The sequence below is a fragment of the Malus sylvestris genome, chromosome 2 (genome assembly GCF_916048215.2).
Source record: "Malus sylvestris chromosome 2, drMalSylv7.2, whole genome shotgun sequence".
In the NCBI taxonomy this organism is placed as follows: domain Eukaryota; kingdom Viridiplantae; phylum Streptophyta; class Magnoliopsida; order Rosales; family Rosaceae; genus Malus; species Malus sylvestris.
The window spans coordinates 12778917-12805010 of NC_062261.1; the positions used below are offsets into that span (position 1 = coordinate 12778917).

At 38.2% G+C, this 26094-nt stretch overlaps 4 protein-coding genes across 4 annotated transcripts in view; all 4 read left to right on the forward strand.

Annotated features, from left to right (window-relative positions):
- LOC126613923 (methyl jasmonate esterase 1-like) overlaps window positions 1-6815 on the forward strand; it is a 62818-nt gene extending 56003 nt beyond the window's left edge. The window contains exon 4 of the mRNA XM_050281537.1: window positions 6597-6815. The gene's annotated coding sequence lies outside the window, so the exon portion shown is untranslated. The remainder of the gene's footprint in view (window positions 1-6596) is intronic.
- LOC126613920 (methyl jasmonate esterase 1-like) lies at window positions 4033-6815 on the forward strand. The gene is made up of 3 exons (XM_050281535.1): window positions 4033-4674; window positions 5979-6110; window positions 6288-6815. Exons 1-3 carry the CDS (start codon window positions 4189-4191, stop codon window positions 6558-6560), a joined length of 891 nt encoding a protein of 296 aa, XP_050137492.1. The 5' UTR covers window positions 4033-4188; the 3' UTR covers window positions 6561-6815.
- Window positions 6816-15472: 8657 nt separating this feature from the next.
- Window positions 15473-17105, forward strand: LOC126613928 (methyl jasmonate esterase 1-like). The gene is made up of 3 exons (XM_050281543.1): window positions 15473-15862; window positions 16577-16696; window positions 16785-17105. Exons 1-3 carry the CDS (start codon window positions 15518-15520, stop codon window positions 17055-17057), a joined length of 738 nt encoding a protein of 245 aa, XP_050137500.1. The 5' UTR covers window positions 15473-15517; the 3' UTR covers window positions 17058-17105.
- Window positions 17106-18454: 1349 nt separating this feature from the next.
- Window positions 18455-20632, forward strand: LOC126601348 (uncharacterized). The gene is made up of 3 exons (XM_050268043.1): window positions 18455-19201; window positions 19523-20583; window positions 20628-20632. The coding sequence occupies exons 2-3, from the start codon at window positions 19527-19529 to the stop codon at window positions 20630-20632; spliced, it is 1062 nt and encodes a 353-aa protein (XP_050124000.1). The 5' UTR covers window positions 18455-19201; window positions 19523-19526.
- The last annotated feature ends 5462 nt before the right edge of the window (window positions 20633-26094 follow it).

Sequence of the window (26094 nt, forward strand, 5' to 3'; positions counted from 1 at the left end):
TCCCCAAAGATTTCCTTGTAATTTCACAATTTCCCTACAGTTAAGTGAAGTTTACAATTTGGTCCCCACTTACTTACCCTATCCGGATCCCTTTTTGGGATTTCCTACCTATCACAACTTGCCACGGGGCAAGTCCCCATTGTCCTCCTTCTCATCTCCCCGAACTCTCCTCTCTCTCTCTCTCTCTCTCTCTCTCTCTCTCTCTCTCTCTCTCTCTCTCTCTCTCTCTCTCTCTCTCTTTTTCACTCTTTAACTCTCTCACTCTCTCCGATCGAATCCACACCCACGCACACCCACACCACTACCCCGACGAAGGTCTACATCACCACCACCCCGAGGACTTTCCTTCCCTCTCTCTCTCTCTCTCGTCTCTGTGAAGTGGGAATTAAAGGTCAGAAACTCTACACAGAACCTGCAACCGAAGTCTTTTTCTTCTTTCAGACATTTCATCGAACATGTGGTGTGCAGCTCCAAGGGGTCGCACCAGCAGCTCCAAGGGACCTCTAAGGTTATTTCCATGGCTTCCAAGGGGTCGTGCGACCCCATTGACCCCACTGTGGCTCCGACTCTGCATGCATGCATCTTATGAATGTGTAGATTATATTTGGAACTGAATATTAGGTTTTACTTTTCCTCAATTTCTCTGTTATATCTTATTCAGTATTAACAGGATGTAACACTAGCTATGTCATTGGTGAGATTCTTCCCCTTCAACCGTGAGGAAATTAAACTCTGTTAAGGAAAAATATGGATCCGTTTGTAGAGTATTATGTCCAAACAAGACAATTTGATTATTTCTTGGCCATAACTTATTTGATTATTTATTATCCTTATATAAGTGCACCATGTAGTCATCTTAAATACAATCTTTCTAATAAGGGTAATGTTAGGGAGATCATCTATTTAACTTATATTTTGCAAAATCATATGATGTGATTATTGATGATATAATTATTACTTAAGTGTTGATTAACGTGCTTATTTTTTTTTTAGGTGATACATCTTTGTAAATGTAATGTAAAAAATTGATCAACTTAGCATTACTCTTCTAATAAGCACCAAAACCTATCTCTTTTTTAGTTTGATAGCTCAACAATTTAATTAAATACCGCAAATTATTTCAAAACGTGACCCTTAAGTTTATAGTACTATCAAAATTGTTGTAAGAAATTCCTACAATTATTTTAAGAAAAACAGAACAAATTAATTCTTGTAAACGATTTGCGGGTAATGCTAGGAAAATCAAAATTTTAAATCAAATGATGCAGCTGCTGATGATTAGATTATTACTAAGTGTTGATTAACGTGTTTATTTCATGTTAGTGACACATCATATAGTTTAAAAAATTGATCTACTTATCATTTCATTTGGTCAAGAACCAAACATCGCCGTACATGAACGATGATTGAGGTTTTTTTAAGTTTAAGAGAGATGAGTCGTGGTTCACCACTAATCACATTAATATTGTCCACACTTAATCACTCATGTAATTAATGTCGAATTATTAGAGAGACGGGCCAAAAGCCCACTTACAACAACACCGATTATATCTCCAACTTGTTAATTCCCACATGCACAATCTGACATGTGGATGTTTTATCACAAAAGGCCTCAGTATTAGTTGGAGTGAGGTTAGGATATTTAAACTCTTCTTTTCTCAAAGATACAGTCGATGCGAGATATTTTGTGTAATGCTAAGGAGACCAAAATTTTAAATCAAATTTGCAAACCAAATTTTGTGCCACCAATAGGAAATAAACACGGTAATCAACGCTTAAGTAATAATTCAATCATCAACCACCACATCATTTGGTTTGCAAACTTTGGTTTAAAAAATTTGATCTCCCTAACTTTATCTAAATATTTCAATAATTAATGGGTGTGGAGACTTTATACAAAAGACCTTGATTCAATTAAAAGTAAAGTAATTGAAGTTGTAATTTATTTTGTTTGATCGGCGGTGTGTGAGACTTTTCACATAAATCAACATGGTTTAATAGTCTGTACAAAGTTTCTATTTTTCTACAGCTACTACTAATATATTTCATGCATGAACATTGGACTATTTAGTTGTCAAACATTGCCGTACATGAACGATGATTAAGGTTTTTTTAAGTTTAAGAGAGATGAGTCGTGGTTCACCACTAATCACATTAATATTGTTCCTACTTAATCACTCATGTAATTAATGTCGAATTATCAAAGAGACGGGCCAAAAGTCGTAATTACTACATGCACAATCCAACATGTGAGGGTTTTCACAAAAGACATCGGTATTAGTTGGAGTGGGGTTATGATATTTAAACTCTTCCTTTCTCAAAGATACAGATGCGAGATATTTTGGGTAATGCTAAGGAGACCAAAATTTTAAACCAAATGATGTACCACCAATAGGAAATAAGCATGTTAATCAACGCTTAAGTAACAATCTAATCAGCAACAATCACATCATTTGATTTGCAAACTTTGGTTTAAAAAATTGATTTCCCTAACTTTATCCAAATATTTCAATAATTAATGGGTGTGGAGACCTTATACAAAAGACCTTGATTCAGTTAAAGTAATTGAAGTTGTAATTTATTTAGTTTGATCGGCGGTGTGTGAGACTTTTCACATAAATCAACATGGTTTAATAGTATGTACAAAGTTTCTATTTTTCTACAGCTACTACTAATATATTTCATGCATGAACCTTGGACTATTCAGTTGTCAAATGCTGGAAGGCATCGCATGTCATTATTAGACGACATTTCACGCTCAAGCAAGTATATAAGCCACGTTCCAACTTAAATGTGGACTTCAGATGATATGTGACGTACATATAATAGCTTGAAATCCAATAATTTAAGTGCGCAATACACACCTGTACAATCCCATAACAACATCAAAATTCAATGGAAGTGTGTGAAAGTGTTGTTGATAGATACAACTACTATAACTTATAAGACAGAAAAAAATAGAAAAAAGAAGAAGAAAGGAAAGTCTCAATTCAACATAACGATAAGTTTTCTCCCACTTTTTTTATTTTTCCTTCTAACTCTTTCGCTTTCCTTTTATTTGCTTCCCGGCCGCGTCACAGTAAAAACTAGATCAGGTTGAGTGCACATCTTTTCTTCCTCTCTCAAGAAACTTAACGTTTTCAGTAATGCTATTCTTATCATGTTTTTATACCACATTTATATATCATCTTTTGGCTTTTGAGTCGATTATCAGTTCTCGGGATTTCTATATATAAAAGTTCTTGGGACTTTTGGCTTTTGAGTCGATTATCAGTTCTCGGTATGTCGATCCAAATACCTATTAATTTCGTGTCGTGTCGTGTCGGGTTATCAGGTCGTGTCAGAAATTGCCAGACCTACTTATGCGTAGCTCGACTCGCCTAATCCATTATCATCATTTCATTTTAAAAAATTGCACTTAAATTTTTGGATTTCAAGAGATATATGTTAGGTCACATGTTCTAAAGTCCATAATTAATTTGGAACGTGGCTTATATATTTGCTTAAACGTGAAATATTGTTGCTAACAATGACATGCGGTGCCTTGCAGCATTTGACAACTGAAGAGTCCAATGTTGATGCATGAAATGATATTAGTAGTAGCAGTACAGAAAAAGTCACAGACCATTAAACCATGTTGAATAACGTGAAAAGTCTCACACCACCGATCAAACAACACAAATTAGAACTTATATTACTTTAACTTTTTATTTGAATCGACGTCTTTTGTAGAAGGCCTTCATACAATTACACGAGTGATTAAGTGAGGACAATATTAATTTAGCATTGAATCACGACGCATATATTTTAAACTTAAACAAACCTTACTCATCATTTCACATAAGGCGCCATTTGGTTCTTGACCAAGAAAAATGCTAAGGAGACTCTCTCAAAAGTGGACTTTCTACGAACTATTTGTCACTTCACAGTTTAAAATCAATTCCCGTGCTAATATTATAAATATTGTGCAAAAAACATAAAACAACAGAAATCCAAAGAGAGTCCCACTTTTAAAAGAGTTTTGAGTTAGGAAACTACTTTTCTAGCAAATTGGAGTTGGGAATACCATACATGTCATGGCTCATGTCAAGACTTTTGACTTTCGACCCAAGTATTAGTTCTCTGATCGATTTCTATAAATAAAAGTAAGACGAGAGATGCAAACCAAATCAAGGAAATTGTGAGTTAATGATACAGAAATTGGAATTGGAGAACATGACAGAGAAGCTCCTTTTGTTTGTCCTTTTATTTATTTTCTTGGCAAACGCTAGTACCTCAACCCCATCCCCGCCCTCCAACATTCACAACCAAACTCAAAGTCCAAAACATTTTGTATTGATACATGGAGCTTGTCATGGAGCATGGAACTGGTATAAGGTGGCAACTCTCCTCAAGGACTCAGGTCACAATGTCACAGCTCTAGACTTGGGAGCATCCGGGATCAACCCGATTCAGGTACAACAACTCCCTTCGTTATCGGAATTCGTCGAGCCTTTGACAAAGGTCATGGTGTCTCTACCACCAAATGAAAAGGTTGTCGTTGTGGGTCACAGCTTGGGTGGAGCAGTCATATCTATTTTCATGGAGAGGTTCCCTCATAAAATTGCTGCTGCAGTATTTGTCACGGCTATCATGTATGGTCCTACATTGAATTTCTCAACTACATATGCAGAGGTAATGAACTTCATATTTATACTAAATGTCTAAAAGTTCTGTTTAATACTTTAGAACCTTGATAAATGAATGTTTGATAAAATAATAACCTCGGTTAAATAATAAAAAATTTCAATTCCAATTAGATTCAGTGTACTACGATAATAATTAAACTCGCTAAATGCATAAGATAATATTTTTTCTTAAAATCGTTTAAGGCACAACAAATATATAAAATAATAATTGATAAAATACATGAAAGAAATAACACATACAATTCATCGTACATACTTAAGATCATTTCTCTAGTCATATTCACTTTATCTTGATGTTGGAGAAACCACTCATACAATACTTTTTCAAACTCGGAATACTTTGCTGGTTTGAACCTCTTAACATTGTTATCTTTCATCTCATCCGACAAATATCATGTTGAACTTTTAAGAGTGTTTAGTGATCAACTAATATTTTTGTCGAACCCATTGTTTGCAAATCTTTTAACCGGAAGAGATATGCTCAATTTTATACTGGCAAAATGCTCCCGTTGTCTCATCAGTCAATGTAGAATTTTTAATTCTTTTTAAATGAGATGTCATAGATGAACGAGTTGAGTACTTTATCTTCTAGGAAATTAATTTTTTAAAACACTTGATCTTCTTGTTAAGAGGTCGCACTTGGTGCGATGGCAAGTGCCTTCGCCCATGAGCGGTAGGTCTCGGGTTCGAGACTTGGGAGCAGCCTCTCCATAAATGGGGGTAAGGCTAGCCGACATTCACCTCTCCCTTCCCTGCGTAAAGCGGGAGCCTTGTGCACTGGGTACGACCTTTTACTTGATCTTCTTGTTATTTGTTTTTTGTACAAACAATATTATTTACACTAGGGTGGATGAGATGTGCTTAGCCTCGTAATGAGCTAGCAATAATGTAGTTTAAATTTGTCTTTGGCGAAGATCGAACCTAAGACATCTCACTTACAAGTGAAAGAAAATACTACTAAATCATAGAACTAAGTGACGATCGTCTTATTCTTAAATTATCTTAATATCACCAAAAAAAAAATTTCTTTATACATTATAAATACTCTAAAATAATAATTTTTCTCGGTCCCAACATTCTCATTTATAGAGGTTTTACTGTATACCCAGTTTATTGATGATATGTTGTACAAACCTCATTCTGGTGAATCAAGGAATGTGATGAATGAATATGACATTTTTCTTTAAATATCTGTCACACGTAACACTTTAACATGATCTCTTGTTCATTGTATTTGGAATCCTACTTGAGGGAAATTAACTAAAAAATAATTTTTTTAAAAATGTATAGGTTATTACCAAAGGATTTGACGTTATGGACTCTCAATACATATATGACAACGGGACCAACAACCCTGCAACCTCCTTTCTCTTAGGGCCTAAGGTCATGGCGACAAGCTTGTACCAGCTCTCACCACCACAGGTAAGTCTTGAAGTGTGTCTATTGCAATATATAAGAACCTTATCGTGTTCTCTTAACACACACTAGAAATATAAGATGTAGTGTAAGAGTAGAGAGCTAATAGTTTCAAAAAATAAGTTCGGGCTTTCCAATATTGGTTAGCTAAACTTTTCCTTGTTTTATGTTTGTAATGGACAGGATTTAAATCTAGCGTTATCGTTGGTGAGACCTGTTCCTTTATATAATTATGATGTAATAAAACTCACGAAGGAGAAGTATGGATCAGTTCGTAGAGTATTCATCGTGGCCGACCAAGACCATGCGATTACGTTGGATGCGCAAAATTACATGATCAAGAACAATCCCCCAAATGAAGTGAAAGTGATAAACGGTTCTGATCACATGGTCATGTTCTCTAAACCAGTGGAGCTGTTCTGCCACCTCCAAAGTATTGCTGAGAAGTATTCATAAAGACATGGACGGACATGATTAATTCAGGCATGCTAGGTAGCCTGCGTTGCATGCACCATAGTACAAAATGTAAATGAATAAATGAGATTGTTTTAAGTACTAATAATTACGTGTCCATGAACTTTAGTTCAAGAGGCATGACGCACTACTACAAACATGGTCACTGCGTTTAGCTTGACTTGTGGTCGCTTCTCATTTTTCAAAGTTATGTTTTCTTTTTTAAAATAAACGATATTATCTATATTAAAAGTTTAAGACAGTGTATTAAGCCTTATAATGGGCCAATAATAATGTGGTTCAAATTCGCATTCGACGAGAGTCGAACCAAAGACCTCTCACTTACAAGGAAAGAGGAATCACTAGACTGCAGTACAAAGTGACTTCAAAGTTATGTTTTTAGTTTCTGTTTATTGGATTGCCCAGGAGCTACCCCTACTATTAACTATGGGAAATTTGGAAAAATAAACAAATTTTGGACCCCATATAGAATTACAGCCACCATTTTAATTTTATGATAATTATAACCAAAATTTGATGTAAAAGTACTAATATATCCTTAATGTCATGTTATGCATGTATTCAAGGCTTCATTGTAAGTTTATGAGTGTCAAGGAGAATGACTTCTTGTTCTCGACAAACTAGTAACTCAGTTTATGAGTTATCATGTTGAGAAAATCACGTTCTTACTTGGCTGAGATTAAGAGTCCTAATAACATGCAATTATATTCAAGTAACCTTATCAAGTTTTGAAAGACTCCCAACTTGCATCGATTGTTTCAAAGGGAAAATGACCAATACCAGAAAATTATGATCCACAAGAAACAACCAACTTTTAGAGATAATTCATATAGATGTGTGTGGCCCCTTCCCAAATAAAACAATCTGTGGTAATTCGTATTTTGTCACCTTCATTGATGATTTTTCAAGATATTATTATGTGTACCTTATATCTGAAAAGTCTTATGTTCTTGATTGTTTTAAAATATACAAAACTGAAGTTGAAAACCAAGTTGAAAAGAACATTAAAATAGTGAGATCGAATAAGGGTGGTGAGTATTTTGGCAGGTTTACAGAGACTAGACAACAAGGGAGCCTTTGCATCTTACCTTGAAGCATCATGGATTATTGCTCAGTATACTACCCCAGGGACTCCACATCAAAATGGAGTGGCAAAAAGAAAAAATAGGACCTTGAATGACATGATTCGATCCATGTTTTTGAGGTCTAAACTTCCAATTTTTCTGTACACTCAATAGGGTTCCAAGCAAGTCTGTCAAAGTTATACATTTCGAAGCTTGGACAGGTAGGAGGCCAAGCAAGTCTGTCAACGTTATACATTTGGAAGCTTGGACAAGTAGGAGGCCAAGTTTCAATCATTTTCATGTCTGGGGATGTAGGGCTGAGGCAAGTTTTTACAATCCTCAAGAGAGAAAGTTGGATCCGAGGACTATAAGTTGCAGGTTTATTGGATATGCTGACAAATCCAAGGGTTTTAAATTCTATTGTCCTGATTCTCACACTAGAATTCAGGACACTAACAATGCAAAATTCTCATTTAGTTAAGGATCTGGAAGAAGAAACGGTGCAGCACAACAGCTCAGATTTTGAAGAAATTGGAAATGACCTTGATCAACCTTCTGCAACAACTGATGCACCATTGCTTGTGAATCAAGAAAACTCCTTTTCTCTCCCCACTGTTCTCCAAGTTGCTCAGCCAGCGAGTATTATGTTTATTCCTAAAGCAGTGCAATCACCAGTTCATGATTGCAATTCTGAACACCAAGTCCCTGAGCGCTAAGTCTCTGAGGTTGTTGTTGCTCAACCATTGCAACAGGTGCAATTGCCTATTAGACAGTCAAACAGGCAAAGAAAACTTGTGATCTTACCTGATTTTGTGTATTTACAAGAGATTGAATACAACAACGGAGATGATGATGATCCTTTCACTTTTAATCAAGCTATCAACAACCTAAGAGCAGATTTATGGCGTGCTGCAATGATTGAAGAGCTTATAGCTATGGAAAAGAACCAAGTTTGGAAGTGTGCAATGCCAAACCCATTGGTTGCAAATGGGTGTTCAAAACCAAAAGAAATGCAGAAGGAAAGGTTGTAAAACATAAAGCTAGACTCGTAGCTAAGGGTTTTACAAAAAGAGAGGGTATTGAATATAATGAAACCTTATCACCAGTTTCATCCAAATACTCCCTGAGGGTGATCATGGCTTCAACATCCCATTTCAACTTGGAATTACATCAAATGGATGTAAAGTTAGCTTTCCTCAAATGTGATTTGGATGAAGAAATAGTAAGGGTTCAGCCACCAGGTTTTATGGAGAAAGAGAAGGAGTCTATGGTCTGCAAACTCAACAAATTGATCTATGGGTTAAAGCAATCATCCAGGCAATGGTACATCAAATTTGACCAAGTTGTTTCTGCTTTTGGTTTTGAAGAAAACAAGATTAATGACTGTATATACCTCAAGGTCAGTGGCACGAAATTCATATTTTTGGTATTGTATGTGGATGATATTTTGTTAGCTAGCTCATACTTAACTTTCTTGCACACAACTAAAAGCATGTTAACTGAAAGTTTTGATATGAAAGACTTTGGTGAGGCGCATTTTGTTCTTGGCATTGAAATTGAGAGAGACAAATTCAAAAGAATGCTAAGATTTTCTCAAAAGTCCTATATTGACATAATCATGAAGAGATTCAACATGGAAAAATATGCAAGTGGCTAGCTTCCCATTGCAAAGGATGACAAGCTAAGTACTGATCAATGCCTTAAAAATGATCTTGAGAAGAATGGAATGAAAGATAAGCCTTATGCTTCACTTGTTGGCAATATCATGTATGCTCAAGTGTGCATAAGGCCTAATTTGGGGTTTGCAGTTAGTGTTCTATGGCGTTTTTCAGTCTAATCCTAGGAATTATCACCGAACTGCAGCAAAGAAAGTACTAAGGTACTTAAAAAGAACAAGAAATCTTGCACTGGTATATCAAGTTGGGAATTTGGAAATGGTGGCTTATTCTGATTCAGACTTAGCTGGCTGTGTTGATGATAGAAAATCTACAAGTGGATATGTTTCTCTTCTTGCTGCTAGTGCAATCTCGTGGAAAAGTTCCAAGGAAAAGGTAATTGCTTCCTCAACAATGGAGGCTGAATTTATTGGTTGTTACACTGCCACCAAACAAGCAATCTGGTTGAGGAATTTTATCATGGGATTAAAGGTTGTAGATTCAATTGAAAAACCTATAACTATTTACTATGACAATAAGGCTGCAGTTTTCTTCTCCAGAAACAATAAGAGGTTCATCACTTGTAGACTAATGGACATAAAGTATTTGCGTGTGAAAGATGAAGTCAGAAAAAGGCTAATCAACATAGTTCATATAGGGACTGATTCAATGACAACCGATCCAATGACTAAGGGCTTACCAGTATGAGTGTTCAAGAAACATGTCAACAATATGGGAATGCGAGAGGATTTTAATTCTGTTAATGAGTAGGAGTAGTACACCCATTTATTGTTTTCTGTTATGTTTCTTTTTGCTTAATTGGATGCTTTCATAATATTTTGTTCTCATATTATCTTATTGAAATAATATGAGCCATGCTTTTGCATGAGGCTCAGTTCAGGAGTTGAATTTTATTTATCATCCTGAAACACTTGAATTTTTGTCAAACAACACAATGCTCATGGATTAGATACTTGTAATCATAAAGTGCATATGTAGAATGAATTACATACTGCATTTATGATTCAGTATTCGAAGCTGTAAGTGACAGGTTGTTAAAGGTTTAATTGCAGTGCCTAGGGTGATCACCTTAATCTTAACCAATGTAATGTCATTCTTCTTGGACACTCAAGTGGGAGAATGTAAGTTTGTGAGTGTCAAGGAGAATGACTTCTTGTTCTCGACAAACTAGTAACTCAGTTTATGAGTTACCATGTTGAGAAAATCACATTCTTACTTGGCTGAGATTAAGAGTCCTAATAACATGCAATTATATTCAAGTAACCTTATCAAGTTTTGACAATAGTTCAATATCAAGTAGGACTATATCGAAATCCTAATTAGTATGGAATATCTGAGGTATCAGTTAATAGGCATGATGTCAAGGATGATTGGCTATATATTGGGAGGTCCCTGCACTCACAGCACCATCCCTTTTAAGCGTAACCTTATTATAAGCTGGAACTTTTAACTGTTGAGTGTAGAATATCTCCTTTCATTCTTTGCAGCAATGGCGAGCCCTTCTTCAGGTTAGCATACTATCTGTACGTATAAATGTTGTAATATGTATATGTGATTCTATGCATGCAGTGTTCTAATAGTTTACATTCATACCATGTTTGTAACTTTGTATTGGCAATCACAAGTATGATTGGTCATTACAGCCATGCATGGAAACCGTAGTGGGTGCCTTACAGTCTCAAGTTCAACATGCTTGGAAACTCATCTAAACCGATTGGAACAAGTGCCCCAACTAGACGAAATCTTTACTATTCGTTTGATGTTGGGTCGGTAAATTTTGTGTACATTCCAACTGAGACCAATTTTGTTGAAGGAAACAAGCAATTGGAAGTTTTAAAGCAGGATTTAGAAGCAGTGGATAGGAGGAAGACGCCATTTGTGGTGGTGCAAAGACATAAGCCGATGTACACATGAAGTAACGAGAGGGTGGATGCTCTAGAGGGCGAAAATGCTGGAGCATTTGGAGTTTGAAGATCTTGATGTTTGTCAGTCAGGAACGTTGTCAACATCAAATATATTGCTTGCGCAACAACCTCAAATTGAGAAGTGACTCTGGCACCATGTTGTTGAGTATTCTGATAGTGGCTTTGTAAGTTCGTGATATGTATGATTGCTGAGGTACAAATGTATAGTGGTCTTTATCCTTCTTTTGCTACTCATATTGGTGGCACAATCTTCCTAGATACTGTTGAGAAATTGAGCCTTGTGGATGCCTTCTATTGTGTTTGTTCTACCATCATAACCCTGGGTTATAGAGATAAGAGCTTTTCGACTCAAGCATGCGGTGTTTTTACAGTGTTCTGGATATTGAAAGGTACCATTTGTTTAGCTCAGTTTTTCCTCTACATTGCCGAGCTAAACGCCTAGAGCAGACAACCGGCGTTAGTACAATCAATTCTCACTCGTAGGATGACCAATTTAGATTTGGAGGTAGCTGATCTTGATGACAAGAAAGGTGATGCTCCTATGTGGGCGAAAATTAATGCTAGAGTATTTGGAGCCTCTGTTTGTGAAGAACAATGTGATGTACATAGATATGAGAGGTTTTTTCCATTGGAAAACTATACTTGTGGGAATGTCGGACCTATTCATGTAATGGAAACCTAGACTGAGTCATCCAACCGATCTAAGTGTGTCAAGTGTGTTTGAGTTGTTGTGAGATACCCTAATATTAAGGGTATATTAGTAATTTTACATCACGTTTTGGTTATAATTATCATAAAATTAAAATAGTGGCTAGAATTCTATATGGGATCTAAAATTTGGTTATTTTTCCAAATTTCCCATTAACTATCTACCGTATCTTTGTAAGATATCTCTCTCCATTTAAAGGGCTCTATATGATCTAGACAGTCAATCAATTAATTTAAAAAATAAAATAAAAAAATTAATCTAAGAAAGTGTTTCATCCTTCCAAAATTAACTATTGGGCTTTTAGTCCTCTTGAGTTAATCCACGAGTAACGACGTCGAGCGCGTTTCGTTCCCCTAATTGAGTGAATCCCTTGATTTGTCCAGCATCAACTGGTATCAGAGCGGGTTTTTAAATTTATCTTCAAAATCTTGGTGGGGACATCGTCTTCGTTGGTTGTCATTGATTAGGTGTTTATCTCTTTTGACTAGACAATATTATATATATATATATATATATATATATAATTGTTATCAGCACTCCAAAAATCTCATTCTACACTCCTCACAAGTATATTTTTCTTCCTAATTATAGACAGTTTGGAGTGCCAAATGAGACATTTGTAGTTTCCAATGCAATAAACAGTGCAAAAACAAAATTCTGTGTGAATAGATATTTGCAAAACACCATAGCGCTTCGTGCTACTGTGGAAACAAAATCGTGTATAATTGCAGGATAAATTGGAGTTCATTATTTTGTGGCTTTTTAGCCAAAATGTTCTTGAGATTGGCATCACTCCTCACTTTGGTTCTTGAGATTTAAAACCAATAGAAGTGGTCTCTGAGTTTATCCACCATCAATCATTTTGGTCATTCCGTGCTAAATCTCCACTAAACAAGGATAAAATGACAAAAATGCCCTCAACTTTATCAAATCATTTTGGCCAATTGTTTGTTAGATTGAGTTATTTTTGTCATTTTCGTCAATATTTAACAAAAAATTTCACGGAATGACCAAAAAGATTGATGGTTGACAAACTTAGAGACCACTTCTATCGATTTTAAATCTCATGCCAATCTCATAGACTATTTTGGCTAAAAAAACCTTATTTTAAGCCTTATATTTTTGGAAGGCACTTCCAATCTAGTTTTCAATTCTTCAAGCCGTTCATGTTGTTTTGGAAACATAATATAATACTAATTGTATATGGTTTTCACAATTTTTCATTCCGTTGCGAAGTGTACGTACTACCATTATATGTTTGTAAATATTCGTAGGCATTGTTGTAATTTCAGCTCATTAAATAATAACATTTTGGAAGGCCTTTCTTAATTTGAACCATTTTCCCCCTCAATAACAGCAAGGAAAATTTTATTTAAACTCATATAACCTCTTTTTACATCCAATTTATATTAGAAACCAAGTTATTGAATATTTCAAACAAATCCCGAAATTCGAAACTACCTGTTATCCAATAAAAACCCAAAATTCCTAATAATATGAAATGTCACTATAATCCTATTGCATAATTACCTTCAAGTACAAGATACGACTAGCAATAAAAACAAGGTTTATTAGTAAACGCACACCCATAATCAAACCCTAACGACAGCAACAAGTACAAATCATGTTATGAAAAAAATGATCAGAATACAGTTTTTATGTTTACGTTCATGCTTCTTTCTCTTACACCAAAAATGACAATATCCAATACAAATAAACAATAAGTTTTCTCACCAAATAAAGTTCCTTCGAATTGATTCTCATGTATTTTTGTTACTTCTGAGTTTTTTGATTTCAAACAGGTAAAATTTACTTAACTTAGTAGATCAATTCCACTATCGAGGTATTATATCATTCAATCTTTCAAGGGTACAGACTTCTTGGTCTCCTAAAATGTTGACCATACATATTCTCTTATACTCTCATAGTTTTAGTTCGAGAATTGAATTTAATTTTTGTGACTTCAAAACCTCTCACAACATATGGAAGAAGAACAATCTTTGCAACTTTTTTCTCCAGAACTCATGATTCAAGACCATAATGTTAGAAATGTTGCTTCTCTCCTTCCTCCTATTGTTTTGTTTCATGGTACTGCAGATTACTTCATACCATTGCCATCAAATGTCAATTATACGTTTCCCCAGAAATGAATTATTTGATTGCCTGCAGTTATTGCTTAATGGAAATAGTGAAAATCTATATAGTTGGCGCAAAGCAACCTGGAATTTACCGAGAGCAACATTGTAGAAGGTGATGAAAACTCTATCAAGCAACTGTTGGAAGGAGATAACGTCTGAGAAGAGAATGCTTTGAGGTTTTTTATTTTTCAAATGGGTGTAAAGATAAATTTACATATTGAATTAGGTTTGTGAGGATAGTTTAGGTAGTAAATTTGAATTTAAAGAGATATTAATACTTTAATTAAAAATAATATGGGTGCAAAGAGCAAGCTGAGTGTAAACTTATTGCCCTTCAACAAATAATAAAGGACAACACTAGAGAGTACCCAATTTACGAACTTCATAACGTGGCCCAAAGAGAATAGCCCACCTTTCTTCTCTAAAACTCTGTCCAAACATATATTATCTTTGTAACCAAACACCAATCTTCTTCCTCACCCTCAAGCCTTTGTCTTCTCCGTGCACCCCAACACCAACCCCATCGGAAAGGACTGGAGTGGGATCGCTGTCAAACAGGACTAGGTGGGGTCGCTGTCAAAGAGAGGGTTGACGGTGGACTCACTGGCGAACAAAGAAGTTGGGGTAGTTGAGGTAGCCGGAGGAGAGATGGGTGGAGTTGGGGTTGCTGGGGAAAGAAGATTGGGGCGAGCTTGCCGACAAAGATAGAGGATTTGGGGTGGACTCACCTGAGAAGAGAGGGGGATTGGGGTGGGCTCATCGGAGAAGTGAAGGATGTAGGGTTGGTCTGGCCGGAGAAGAGAGAGACTGTTCTCATTGGGGAAGAGATGTGCGGGATCACCGGAGAAGACAGAGGGAGGGTTGCCTGCACATAGGCAAGAAGGGGGGAAGAAGATGGATGGTGTTTGGTTATGAAAAGAGAGTCTTCTCAGAAATTCATTTGACATGTAAAATTCTAGTGGGCAATGTAAGATAGTAAATTGAGTACTCCCCATTGAGGACTCAAGTATTGTCCGATACAAAAATTGGCCGAACCATCTAACACGATGGACGAATTACGAAAACTTGCCAAACCATATGCTCTTACATCCATACATTACTCAAAAAGAAAAAGAAATTAATGGATCATAATTATATTAATTTTCCAGTTGGAACGCGGCTTATATGTACTTCCTTCAACGTGAAATGTTTTCTAACAATGAATTGCGGTGCATTGCAGCATTTCATAAATGGCGAGTGCTACAGTTAGGTTGTTTACTAAATATGTAGCTACAAGTGAGGAAACTAACTTTCAAATTAAAGTTGGGATTTATACTTTTGACTTTGCTAATTACTTTTGAGCCAATTATAGTTTTATGATCGATTCCTATATATAAAAGCAAGACGAGAGATGCAAACCAAAGGAAATAGAGAGTAAATGATATAGAATGGGAAACATGATAGAGAAGCGTTTTGTTGTTTTTCTTTTATTTATTTGCTTAGCCAAACATTGTACCTCATCCCCATCCCCATCCCAACCCCAACCCAACTTTCACAACGAACCCCAAATTCCAACTGGGATTAAACATTTTGTGTTGATACGTGGAGCTTGTCTTGGAGCATGGAGTTGGTATAAGGTGGCGACTCTCCTGAAGGACTCAGGTCACAATGTCACAGCTCTAGACTTGGGAGCATCAGGGATCAATCCGATCCAGGTACAGCAACTCCCTTCGTTATCGGAATACATCAAACCTTTGACGGAGTTCATGGTGTCACTACCACCAGAGGAGAAGGTAATCCTTGTAGCTCACAGCTTGGGTGGAGCCATAATATCTATTTTCATGGAGAGGTATAATTGCAGAGGTAATGAATTTCACACACACAGATTCAGTTGTGCTATATGTCCTTTACAGTGCTTTACTACTATGAATTGTAATTGACCATATACCGTACCTTATTCATCGTATCTTGTGAATAAAAAATGTGATGAATAAGCATGGCATAACTATATCCCTCTCTATTGAAGGTTCCATAATTAAACTTATTTAGAAGACACCTTGTGTGCATTTTGTAACTTTTTTCAATGATCCAAGTCATCTATATATTGTAGTTCATCATGCATACATCATATTAGCAAAAAAGTACACAAATAAAAAACCATTAAGGCATCAATCAATTTACATACAGTGAAGAAAGTAGATGAATACAATTCCTAAAAAACCAATGAAATGGTAACCATTTAATTCAAAGTTTGTATATCTAGTTTTAGATTGGGCGATGTAGAATGATCTTTGAGGGAATACGTTAAAGATAAACAGTTAGATTGTTGAAATATATTGGAAATTGAACCTTGCAAGAGATTCTTTAAATAAACTTATTTGGATCTCTCAGTGAAATGAGACTATATGTGTGTGTATCCGATCTTTTGTTCATTGTTTTCTGAATCATACTGAATGAGAAATAAAAGGGAAATTAACTAACAAATAATTTTCTTCAAAAATGTATAGGTTACCAAAGGATTGGACTTTATGGTCAGATATGATAACGGGACCAACAACCCCGCAACCTCCGCTATGTTTAGGCCTAAATTCTTGGCGATCAACTTGTACCAGCTCTCACCACCACAAGTAAGTCTTAAAGTGTGTCTGTTGCAATAGATAGGAACTGAATTCGTGTTCTCTTAACATATTGGTTGATGAATGATATAATATGCAGGATTTAACTCTAGGGTTATCGTTGGTGAGATTTACTCCTCTATACGATTATGATGTAATAAAGCTCACGACAGAGAAATACGGATCGGTTCCTAGAGTATTCATCGTGTCCGACCAAGACCATACAATAGTGTCGGATGTGCAAAATTACATGATAAAAAACAATCCGCCAAATGAAGTGAAAGTGATAAGCGGTTCTGATCACATGGTCATGCTCTCTAAATCCATGGAGTTGTTCTCCCATCTCCAAAATATTGCTGAGAAATGTTCATAAACATACATGCATGGTTAATTCAGCCATTCTAGCTTGCGCCGCATGCACCATAATTGTCACAGCCCGTCCCAGAATTACTAAATACCGAGGACGTGAAATTACAGAAACGCCCTTAAACGGGATTAAGGTGCGTAAATTTGGTATTTGTTTTACACTAAGATCCTAAACTAGGGTTAGAATTATATTAGTATGTGTTAAATTATCTGTGTTGGACTTTAGGTGGGACCCTACCCCCTAAATCATTCCCTCAATTCTGGATCCATGTTTCCTTTTCTCTCTCTTCCTCATCTTTCCCTCAGTCACTCTCACACTCCCTCATTCTCTCTCAAACTCTCGGACAAACACCCAAGACCTTGAAAACTTCACAAGTTAAGGTTGAGGAAGGTAGCATCGTGTTTGTGAGGACCATACGAACACATTGGTATTGTTTTCAGGTAAGATTTCCCACGATTTCACGTAGAAAACTCAAGCCCGTGAAATGACACTATTCATGAACTTTGTGTTTGTTGATTTTTAGGCCAAACTAAGATCATAGGGAGCTCTAGGAGGTTCCCACGAAGCTCGGGGTGTGAAGTTTGGAAAGTTTGGACGTCGAAGTGACCCAGTTCGACGTTTGGCCGAATTTGGAAGATTTTGGAAGGTATGATCTAGTAGTTTTTAGGCCCTAAAACCCTTCCAACGTGATAGTACTTGTTAAATGCTTCATTTTTGTATAAAATGCGAAGAAATTGGTTGAAAAACGAAGGAGAATAGTGGATTTGAAAATTTTCCAGAAACCGGCGAACAGTCGCCGGCGACCGGTGACTCGCCGGAGAAGACAGGGAATCTTCCGTTAAGTTTGACGGAATATTCCGACGCCGTTAGTTAACTTTAACGGAAACCGTTAGTTTTTAACGGAATATGCTAGGATTTGACGGAATATTCCCTAACGCCGTTCACTGTAGCCGTCAGTGTGTATGTCACGTGGCCGCGCGTGGGCCGCGCGTAGGTCCGTGCCACGTCAGTCGCGTGGGGGCGCGTGAGGACTCCAAAAATTATTTTAAAAATTTGGGGATGATCCTGAGGTTGTGTAGGTCACTTTGGTATATTCATATACCCAATTTGAGCATCGTATGAAGAATTAATTACCTAGTTTGGTTTAGGTGCGTTAAATGTGCGTTAAATGATTGTTTTAAGTTATTTCACTTCTAGGTGGAACTTTTAACGAGGACGAGCACATCCAGGGGCGTCAAGGGGGTTACGACCCAGCGACATACCAGTGAGTGGGCATTTGTTTTTATATATACCTATATACTCGATTTCCCCAGAAATCAAATTTAAATGAAAAGTATATTAAAATGAAATATGATGTGATTGCCATGCATAGAATATTATGGATATTATGAACTGTCGTATGATGCATATATGTAAGGTGGTGCTGTGGACGCACAGGTAAGTATTTAATTACTGTTATGTTGATGATGATGATATATTGAGCTCATATCCTGCACCATGGTTTAGTGCTTATAGTATTCACCGCATCGCACGCTCGCCTTGGATCCAAGTAGATGCTGGTCGTACAGTCCACGCGGAGTGGGTACGACGGGCCAGTCGTAGAGTGTTAGTGAGATTATGACTGGTGGGTGACCTTAGGTTATTGTATACAGATGATTGATGAGAGAAGCACTAGAGCGAATATTACCATGAGTCGTTCAGACTACATTAGGTGGTTCCGACTTATGTGCAGAAGGCCGGACAGGTCACGCGGAGTGACTCCGGCAGAGTGAGATTGATAGATGTTGAGCTCTAGGTTCAATCGTTCAGGGCTATTAGAGGGCCTCCGATTGATTATTTCTTTTACCTGATTATATTATGTTAATGCATTCATACTACACTGTTGAAATTGGCATGGTACATTCTTTATTGAATCTGTTATAAGATTGATGATTGAGACAGTTGAGATATATATGCTATATACTATTTTTCTGGGAAAGTATACAGGTTTTCCAAAAAGGGGTTATAATTGTGGATTTATGAAATGATTTGGAAAAGCTTATTTTCGCCCACTCACGTTTTCTGTTTTTCGCCCCTCCAGGTTCTAGTTGATAGTTGAGGCGTTGGTGGCCTACGAGGACTGCTTCGGCGTTCTGACAGACTAAATAAATGTAGGATTCACCCGAGGGTGTTGTAAAATAGTTATGGTCCTACTTGACTGCACCTAGACGCTTATGCTCTGTTTATGTGTGTTTAGTACACTCTTATGCACATAGAATGCTAGGTTGTAAATAACTGCAATTAGTGGTTTTCGTTGACTCGTATTTTATTATTAAATCGTTTCCGCTTGCGTTATGGTTACGTCACACTCACGTGACGGCCAGCACGTCCTAGTCTTCGGGTTAGGGTGTGTCAGTTTGGTATCAGAGCATAGGTTGCAGTCCTGTATAACTAATGAGTTCTTCTATTGATTTTGTTATGTTTTCTGTCAGAATTATGCCGCCTCGTAGAGATCCTCGCCGTGCTGCTGAGCCTAATTTCCCCGATATAACTCAGTTAGGGGCAGCAATGGCTCAAGCTTTTCAGGCTAATATCCGTCCTCCTCAGAGAACGCCCGTAGAGACGATGTATAATCTGAAATTGGAAACTTTTGAGGGAAATGAAGGTTATGAAGGGGCAGAAAAGTGGTTGGATCGAATTGAACAGACCTTTCAAGTGATGCAAAGTCAGGGAAACCTGCCAGCTAATAGATGGGTGGAGACTACCACCTGGTTTTTGGGCCGTGAGCCAGCTGCGTGGTGGATAAATCAGTCGAGGCACATGGCACCTGAAAGGGCAGCCGAATGGGAGGTATTTAAGGAAAATTTTATGAAGAGATTTGTTCCTCCGGAATATATAGATCGCAAGAAACAGGAATTCACCAGTCTGAAGCAGAGAAATATGTCTGCACATGAGTACTACAGGAAGTTTACTGATTTATCCCGTTATGATTCTGATTTAGCGGGTAATCAAGCAGAAATGCTTCGTCGTTTCAAGCTAGGATCTAAGAAGAAGTACAGAACGTTTGCCAATGCACTTCCCTGTGCCGATTATCATGAGTATTTTGAGATTCTGGTCAGGATGGAAGACTCTGATAATCTTCCGGACAGTGAGGATGAAGAGGATAAGGGTAATGGTCAGAAGAAAAATGAGAAAGGTAAAGGTGTTTCCATTCCAGGACCTCGTCAGACGCAGAATTTCAAGAAAAGTGGAATGAGTTCGAGTTCTTCCAGTGGTGGATTTAGTGCCACAGGTCCGAGGAGAGGAGGTGGTAGGTTTGGTAATGGACCTAGATTTTCTGGTCAGAGAGGCTTTGGTGGTACTGGTAGTTCGGGTCCTCCGTTATGTCGCCGTTGTAATTTCCGACATCATGGGGAATGTAGGAGAAGCAGTGGTGCATGCTTTACATGTGGTCAGACAGGACATAGAGCTATGTATTGTCCCCAGAATCAGCAGAGGCCCCAGCAGCCTGTTATGCCAACCTCAGCACCGACTCAACAGAACTTTAATTCAGGCAGTTATGGCCAGGGTGGTCGTGGTGGTGCTTATCACTATCAGGGTGATGCTGCTCCTTATGCTCCGGGACAGTATCACTATTCTCAGGATCCTTATTTTCAGAGTGGATATTCTCAGGATCAGGGAGGTTATACTTCATATCCGTCTATGCCAGCTAGCGGATCTCAGTGGTATCAGGGGGGTCAGCCCCAACAGAGCGGAGTTGCTGCTAGTAGTACAGGGTCGTTTAGGCCGCCTGTCCAGACAGGTCAAGGACGTACTCATCAGGGACGAGGTAACCAGAGTGGCAGAGGTCGTGGAGGACGACAGCCAGCTCAGGGACGTGTTAACCACATCTCGCTGCAAGATGCTCAGAACCATCCAGACTTGATTATGGGTACGTTGAATGTTCTTGGTCATTTTGCTAGAGTCTTGATTGATTGTGGTGCTACACACTCTGTGATTTCTCATACATTTGCTCAAATAACGCAACCTCATCCTTCACCTCTAGGGTTTGATTTAGAGTTTGCTATGCCTAGAGGGGATAAATGTTATGTTGATAGTTTTTACTCTGGGTGTCCAGTGATGGTAGATAATGTCATTATGCCTGCTAATCTTATCCCGTTAGACATCGTGGATTTTGATGTGATTTTAGGGGCGGATTGGTTGCATTATAATCGCGCCCATATAGATTGTTACGGGAAATCAGTTACTTTTCTTCGTCCTGGACTACCCGAGGTTACATTTGTGGGTGAAAGAAGTGGGGTGAGGCATGGTGTTATTTCCGCCATAAGGACAAAGAAATTGTTATCCAAGGGTTGTCAGGGATACTTGGCACATGTGGTGTTAAATGATGTTGATTCCGGTAGTGTGGAGGAAGTCGGAGTAGTCAGACACTATCCTGATGTATTTCCAGATGATTTACCTGGGTTGCCTCCAGATAGAGATGTGGAATTTTCGATTGATTTGCTTCCAGGTACGAACCCTATCTCTTTGACTCCTTATAGAATGGCACCAGCGGAATTAAGAGAGTTGAAAATTCAATTGCAAGAGTTAATTGATAAAGGTTTCATTCAGCCTAGTTCTTCACCTTGGGGAGCTCCAGTGTTGTTTGTAAGAAAGAAAGATGGAACTTTGAGATTGTGCATTGATTACAGGCAATTGAATCGGGTGATGATTAAAAACCGTTATCCCTTGCCTCGTATAGATGATTTGTTTGATCAGCTCAAAGGTGCCTGTGTATTTTCTAAGATCGATTTGAGGTCTGGGTATTATCAATTAAAGATTAAAGATGAGGATGTTCATAAAACAGCTTTCAGGACTCGTTATGGGCATTATGAGTTTTTGGTGATGCCATTTGGATTAACGAACGCTCCTGCAGCTTTCATGAGATTGATGAATGAAGTATTCCAGGAATATCTTGACAAGTTTGTTATTGTTTTTATTGATGACATCCTGGTATATTCTAAGTCGAAATCAGACCATATTCGACATCTTAACTTGGTGTTAAGGAAATTGAGGGAACACCGATTATATGCCAAATTTAGTAAATGTCAATTTTGGCTGGATCAAGTGGCATTTCTGGGACATGTGGTATCAGCTCAGGGAATTCAAGTGGATCCTCAAAAGATAGCAGCAGTGGAAAATTGGGAACAACCTCGAACGGTCACTGAGGTGCGGAGTTTTCTTGGTTTAGCAGGTTATTATAGACGGTTTGTTCAAGACTTTTCTATGATTGCCTTGCCATTAACGAAGTTAACCAGGAAGGATGTTAAGTTTGAGTGGGATGAATGTTGTGAGCAAAGTTTCCAGCAGTTGAAGTATTGCCTTACTCATGCACCTGTGTTAGTACTTCCTGATGATAATGGTAACTTCGAGATCTATAGTGATGCTTCTTTGAATGGTTTGGGTTGTGTTTTGATGCAGCATAGTAGAGTGATTGCCTATGCTTCTAGGCAGTTGAAGACTCATGAAAGAAACTATCCGACTCACGATCTTGAGTTGGCAGCTATTGTGTTTGCTTTGAAGATTTGGAGACATTATCTCTATGGCGAGAAATGTAAGATCTTTACCGATCATAAAAGCCTTCAGTACCTTTTCACTCAGCATGATCTTAATCTTCGTCAGAGAAGATGGTTGGAATTGTTAAGTGATTATGATTGCACGATTGAGTACCATCCGGGTCGTGCAAATGTGGTAGCTGATGCTCTGAGTAGAAAACCTCAAGGGCGACTTAATGCTTTGTATGCCAGTCGTGTTCCTCTTCTGGCAGAGTTGAGATCTACTGGAGTAGAGTTAGAATGGGAAGAGCAAAGTGAAGCTTTTCTTGCCAATTTTCAAGTCAAGCCAATTTTAATTGATCGGGTGCTTGCAGCTCAATCGTGGGATGAAGAAATTCAAGAATTGATCAATTTAAGAAATGAAGGGAAGAAGAAAGATCTCAAGATCCGAGGATCAGATGGTATGCTTATGCAAGAGAACAGGATGTATGTGCCTAATAATGAGGAACTGAAGAAAGAAATCTTGGATGAAGCACATTGTTCGGCTTATGCTATGCACCCAGGAGGAACTAAAATGTATCATACCATTCGACCATTCTATTATTGGCCGGGTATGAAGAGGGAGATTGCGGAGTATGTTAGTAGGTGTATTGTTTGCCAGCAGGTTAAGGCTGAAAGAAAGAAGCCGTTTGGGAGATTGCAACCACTTCCCGTTCCCCAGTGGAAATGGGAGAATATAACGATGGATTTTGTGTATAAGCTGCCACGTACACAAAATGGTTTTGATGGCATTTGGGTGGTTGTAGATCGACTTACCAAATCAGCACATTTTATTCCAGTAAGGGAGAAGTATTCTTTAAATAAGTTGGCTCAGTTATTCATATCGAAGGTTGTAAAGTATCATGGTGTCCCAGTGAATATTATTTCTGATCGAGATCCAAGATTTACTTCTAAGTTTTGGATAGCTTTTCAAGAAGCTTTGGGTACTAGATTGCTTTACAGTACAGCTTATCATCCACAGACAGATGGTCAGTCGGAGAGAACTATTCAGACACTCGAGGATATGTTGAGATCCTCTGTGATGCAATTTGGTGATTCTTGGCATGATCGTTTGGATTTGATGGAGTTTGCCTACAATAATAGTTTTCATTCGAGTATTGGAATGTCTCCATTTGAAGCACTTTATGGTAAAGCTTGTCGTACTCCATTATGTTGGTCAGAGGTCGGTGAAAGAATACTTGAGGGCCCAGAGATTGTGGATGAGACTACTCAGAATATTCAGGTAATTAAGTCTAACCTGAAAGTGGCCCAGGATAGACAAAAGAGCCTAGCGGATCGACATACCACGGACAGAATGTATAATGTGGGCGACTATGTTTTTCTGAAATTATCGCCTTGGAGAGGTGTGGTTCGCTTTGGAAAGAAAGGAAAGCTAAGTCCCAGGTACATTGGACCTTATGAGATCACTGAGAGGATTGGTGAAGTTGCTTACAGGTTGGAGCTACCTCCAGAGTTGTCTAAGGTACATAATGTGTTCCATGTCTCGATGCTTCGGCATTATGTGTCAGATCCTTCACATGTGATTCCTCCTCAACCATTGGAAATTAATCCGGATTTGACGTATGATGAGGAACCAGTGACTATACTGGATTGGAAAGATAAGACTTTTAGGAATAAGACCGTGAGCTTGGTAAAAGTATTGTGGAGAAACCATTCAGCTGAAGAAGCTACATGGGAAACAGAAGAACGAATGAGAGATATGTATCCGAGGTTATTCTATGACTTTTGATGTTCTGGTTAGTGATTGGAATTTCGGGGACGAAATTCTATAAGGAGGGGAGATTGTCACAGCCCGTCCCAGAATTACTAAATACCGAGGACGTGAAATTACAGAAACGCCCTTAAACGGGATTAAGGTGCGTAAATTTGGTATTTGTTTTACACTAAGATCCTAAACTAGGGTTAGAATTATATTAGTATGTGTTAAATTATCTGTGTTGGACTTTAGGTGGGACCCTACCCCCTAAATCATTCCCTCAATTCTGGATCCATGTTTCCTTCTCTCTCTCTTCCTCATCTTTCCCTCAGTCACTCTCACACTCCCTCATTCTCTCTCAAACTCTCGGACAAACACCCAAGACCTTGAAAACTTCACAAGTTAAGGTTGAGGAAGGTAGCATCGTGTTTGTGAGGACCATACGAACACATTGGTATTGTTTTCAGGTAAGATTTCCCACGATTTCACGTAGAAAACTCAAGCCCGTGAAATGACACTATTCATGAACTTTGTGTTTGTTGATTTTTAGGCCAAACTAAGATCATAGGGAGCTCTAGGAGGTTCCCACGAAGCTCGGGGTGTGAAGTTTGGAAAGTTTGGACGTCGAAGTGACCCAGTTCGACGTTTGGCCGAATTTGGAAGATTTTGGAAGGTATGATCTAGTAGTTTTTAGGCCCTAAAACCCTTCCAACGTGATAGTACTTGTTAAATGCTTCATTTTTGTATAAAATGCGAAGAAATTGGTTGAAAAACGAAGGAGAATAGTGGATTTGAAAATTTTCCAGAAACCGGCGAACAGTCGCCGGCGACCGGTGACTCGCCGGAGAAGACAGGGAATCTTCCGTTAAGTTTGACGGAATATTCCGACGCCGTTAGTTAACTTTAACGGAAACCGTTAGTTTTTAACGGAATATGCTAGGATTTGACGGAATATTCCCTAACGCCGTTCACTGTAGCCGTCAGTGTGCATGTCACGTGGCCGCGCGTGGGCCGCGCGTAGGTCCGTGCCACGTCAGTCGCGTGGGGGCGCGTGAGGACTCCAAAAATTATTTTAAAAATTTGGGGATGATCCTGAGGTTGTGTAGGTCACTTTGGTATATTCATATACCCAATTTGAGCATCGTATGAAGAATTAATTACCTAGTTTGGTTTAGGTGCGTTAAATGTGCGTTAAATGATTGTTTTAAGTTATTTCACTTCTAGGTGGAACTTTTAACGAGGACGAGCACATCCAGGGGCGTCAAGGGGGTTACGACCCAGCGACATACCAGTGAGTGGGCATTTGTTTTTATATATACCTATATACTCGATTTCCCCAGAAATCAAATTTAAATGAAAAGTATATTAAAATGAAATATGATGTGATTGCCATGCATAGAATATTATGGATATTATGAACTGTCGTATGATGCATATATGTAAGGTGGTGCTGTGGACGCACAGGTAAGTATTTAATTACTGTTATGTTGATGATGATGATATATTGAGCTCATATCCTGCACCATGGTTTAGTGCTTATAGTATTCACCGCATCGCACGCTCGCCTTGGATCCAAGTAGATGCTGGTCGTACAGTCCACGCGGAGTGGGTACGACGGGCCAGTCGTAGAGTGTTAGTGAGATTATGACTGGTGGGTGACCTTAGGTTATTGTATACAGATGATTGATGAGAGAAGCACTAGAGCGAATATTACCATGAGTCGTTCAGACTACATTAGGTGGTTCCGACTTATGTGCAGAAGGCCGGACAGGTC

Excerpts from the sequence above, each read along its gene's own strand:
- LOC126613928 (XM_050281543.1), top strand. The coding sequence starts at position 15,518 with ATGGGAAACATGATAGAGAAGCGTTTTGTTGTTTTTCTTTTATTTATT. Across the intron at positions 15,863-16,576 it reads CACTACCACCAGAGGAGAAG|GTTACCAAAGGATTGGACTT; the intron begins GTAATCCTTGTA and ends AAAAATGTATAG. Across the intron at positions 16,697-16,784 it reads ACCAGCTCTCACCACCACAA|GATTTAACTCTAGGGTTATC; the intron begins GTAAGTCTTAAA and ends TATAATATGCAG.
- LOC126613920 (XM_050281535.1), top strand. The coding sequence starts at position 4,189 with ATGATACAGAAATTGGAATTGGAGAACATGACAGAGAAGCTCCTTTTG. Across the intron at positions 4,675-5,978 it reads TCTCAACTACATATGCAGAG|GTTATTACCAAAGGATTTGA; the intron begins GTAATGAACTTC and ends AAAAATGTATAG. Across the intron at positions 6,111-6,287 it reads ACCAGCTCTCACCACCACAG|GATTTAAATCTAGCGTTATC; the intron begins GTAAGTCTTGAA and ends TGTAATGGACAG.
- LOC126601348 (XM_050268043.1), top strand. The coding sequence starts at position 19,527 with ATGCCGCCTCGTAGAGATCCTCGCCGTGCTGCTGAGCCTAATTTCCCC.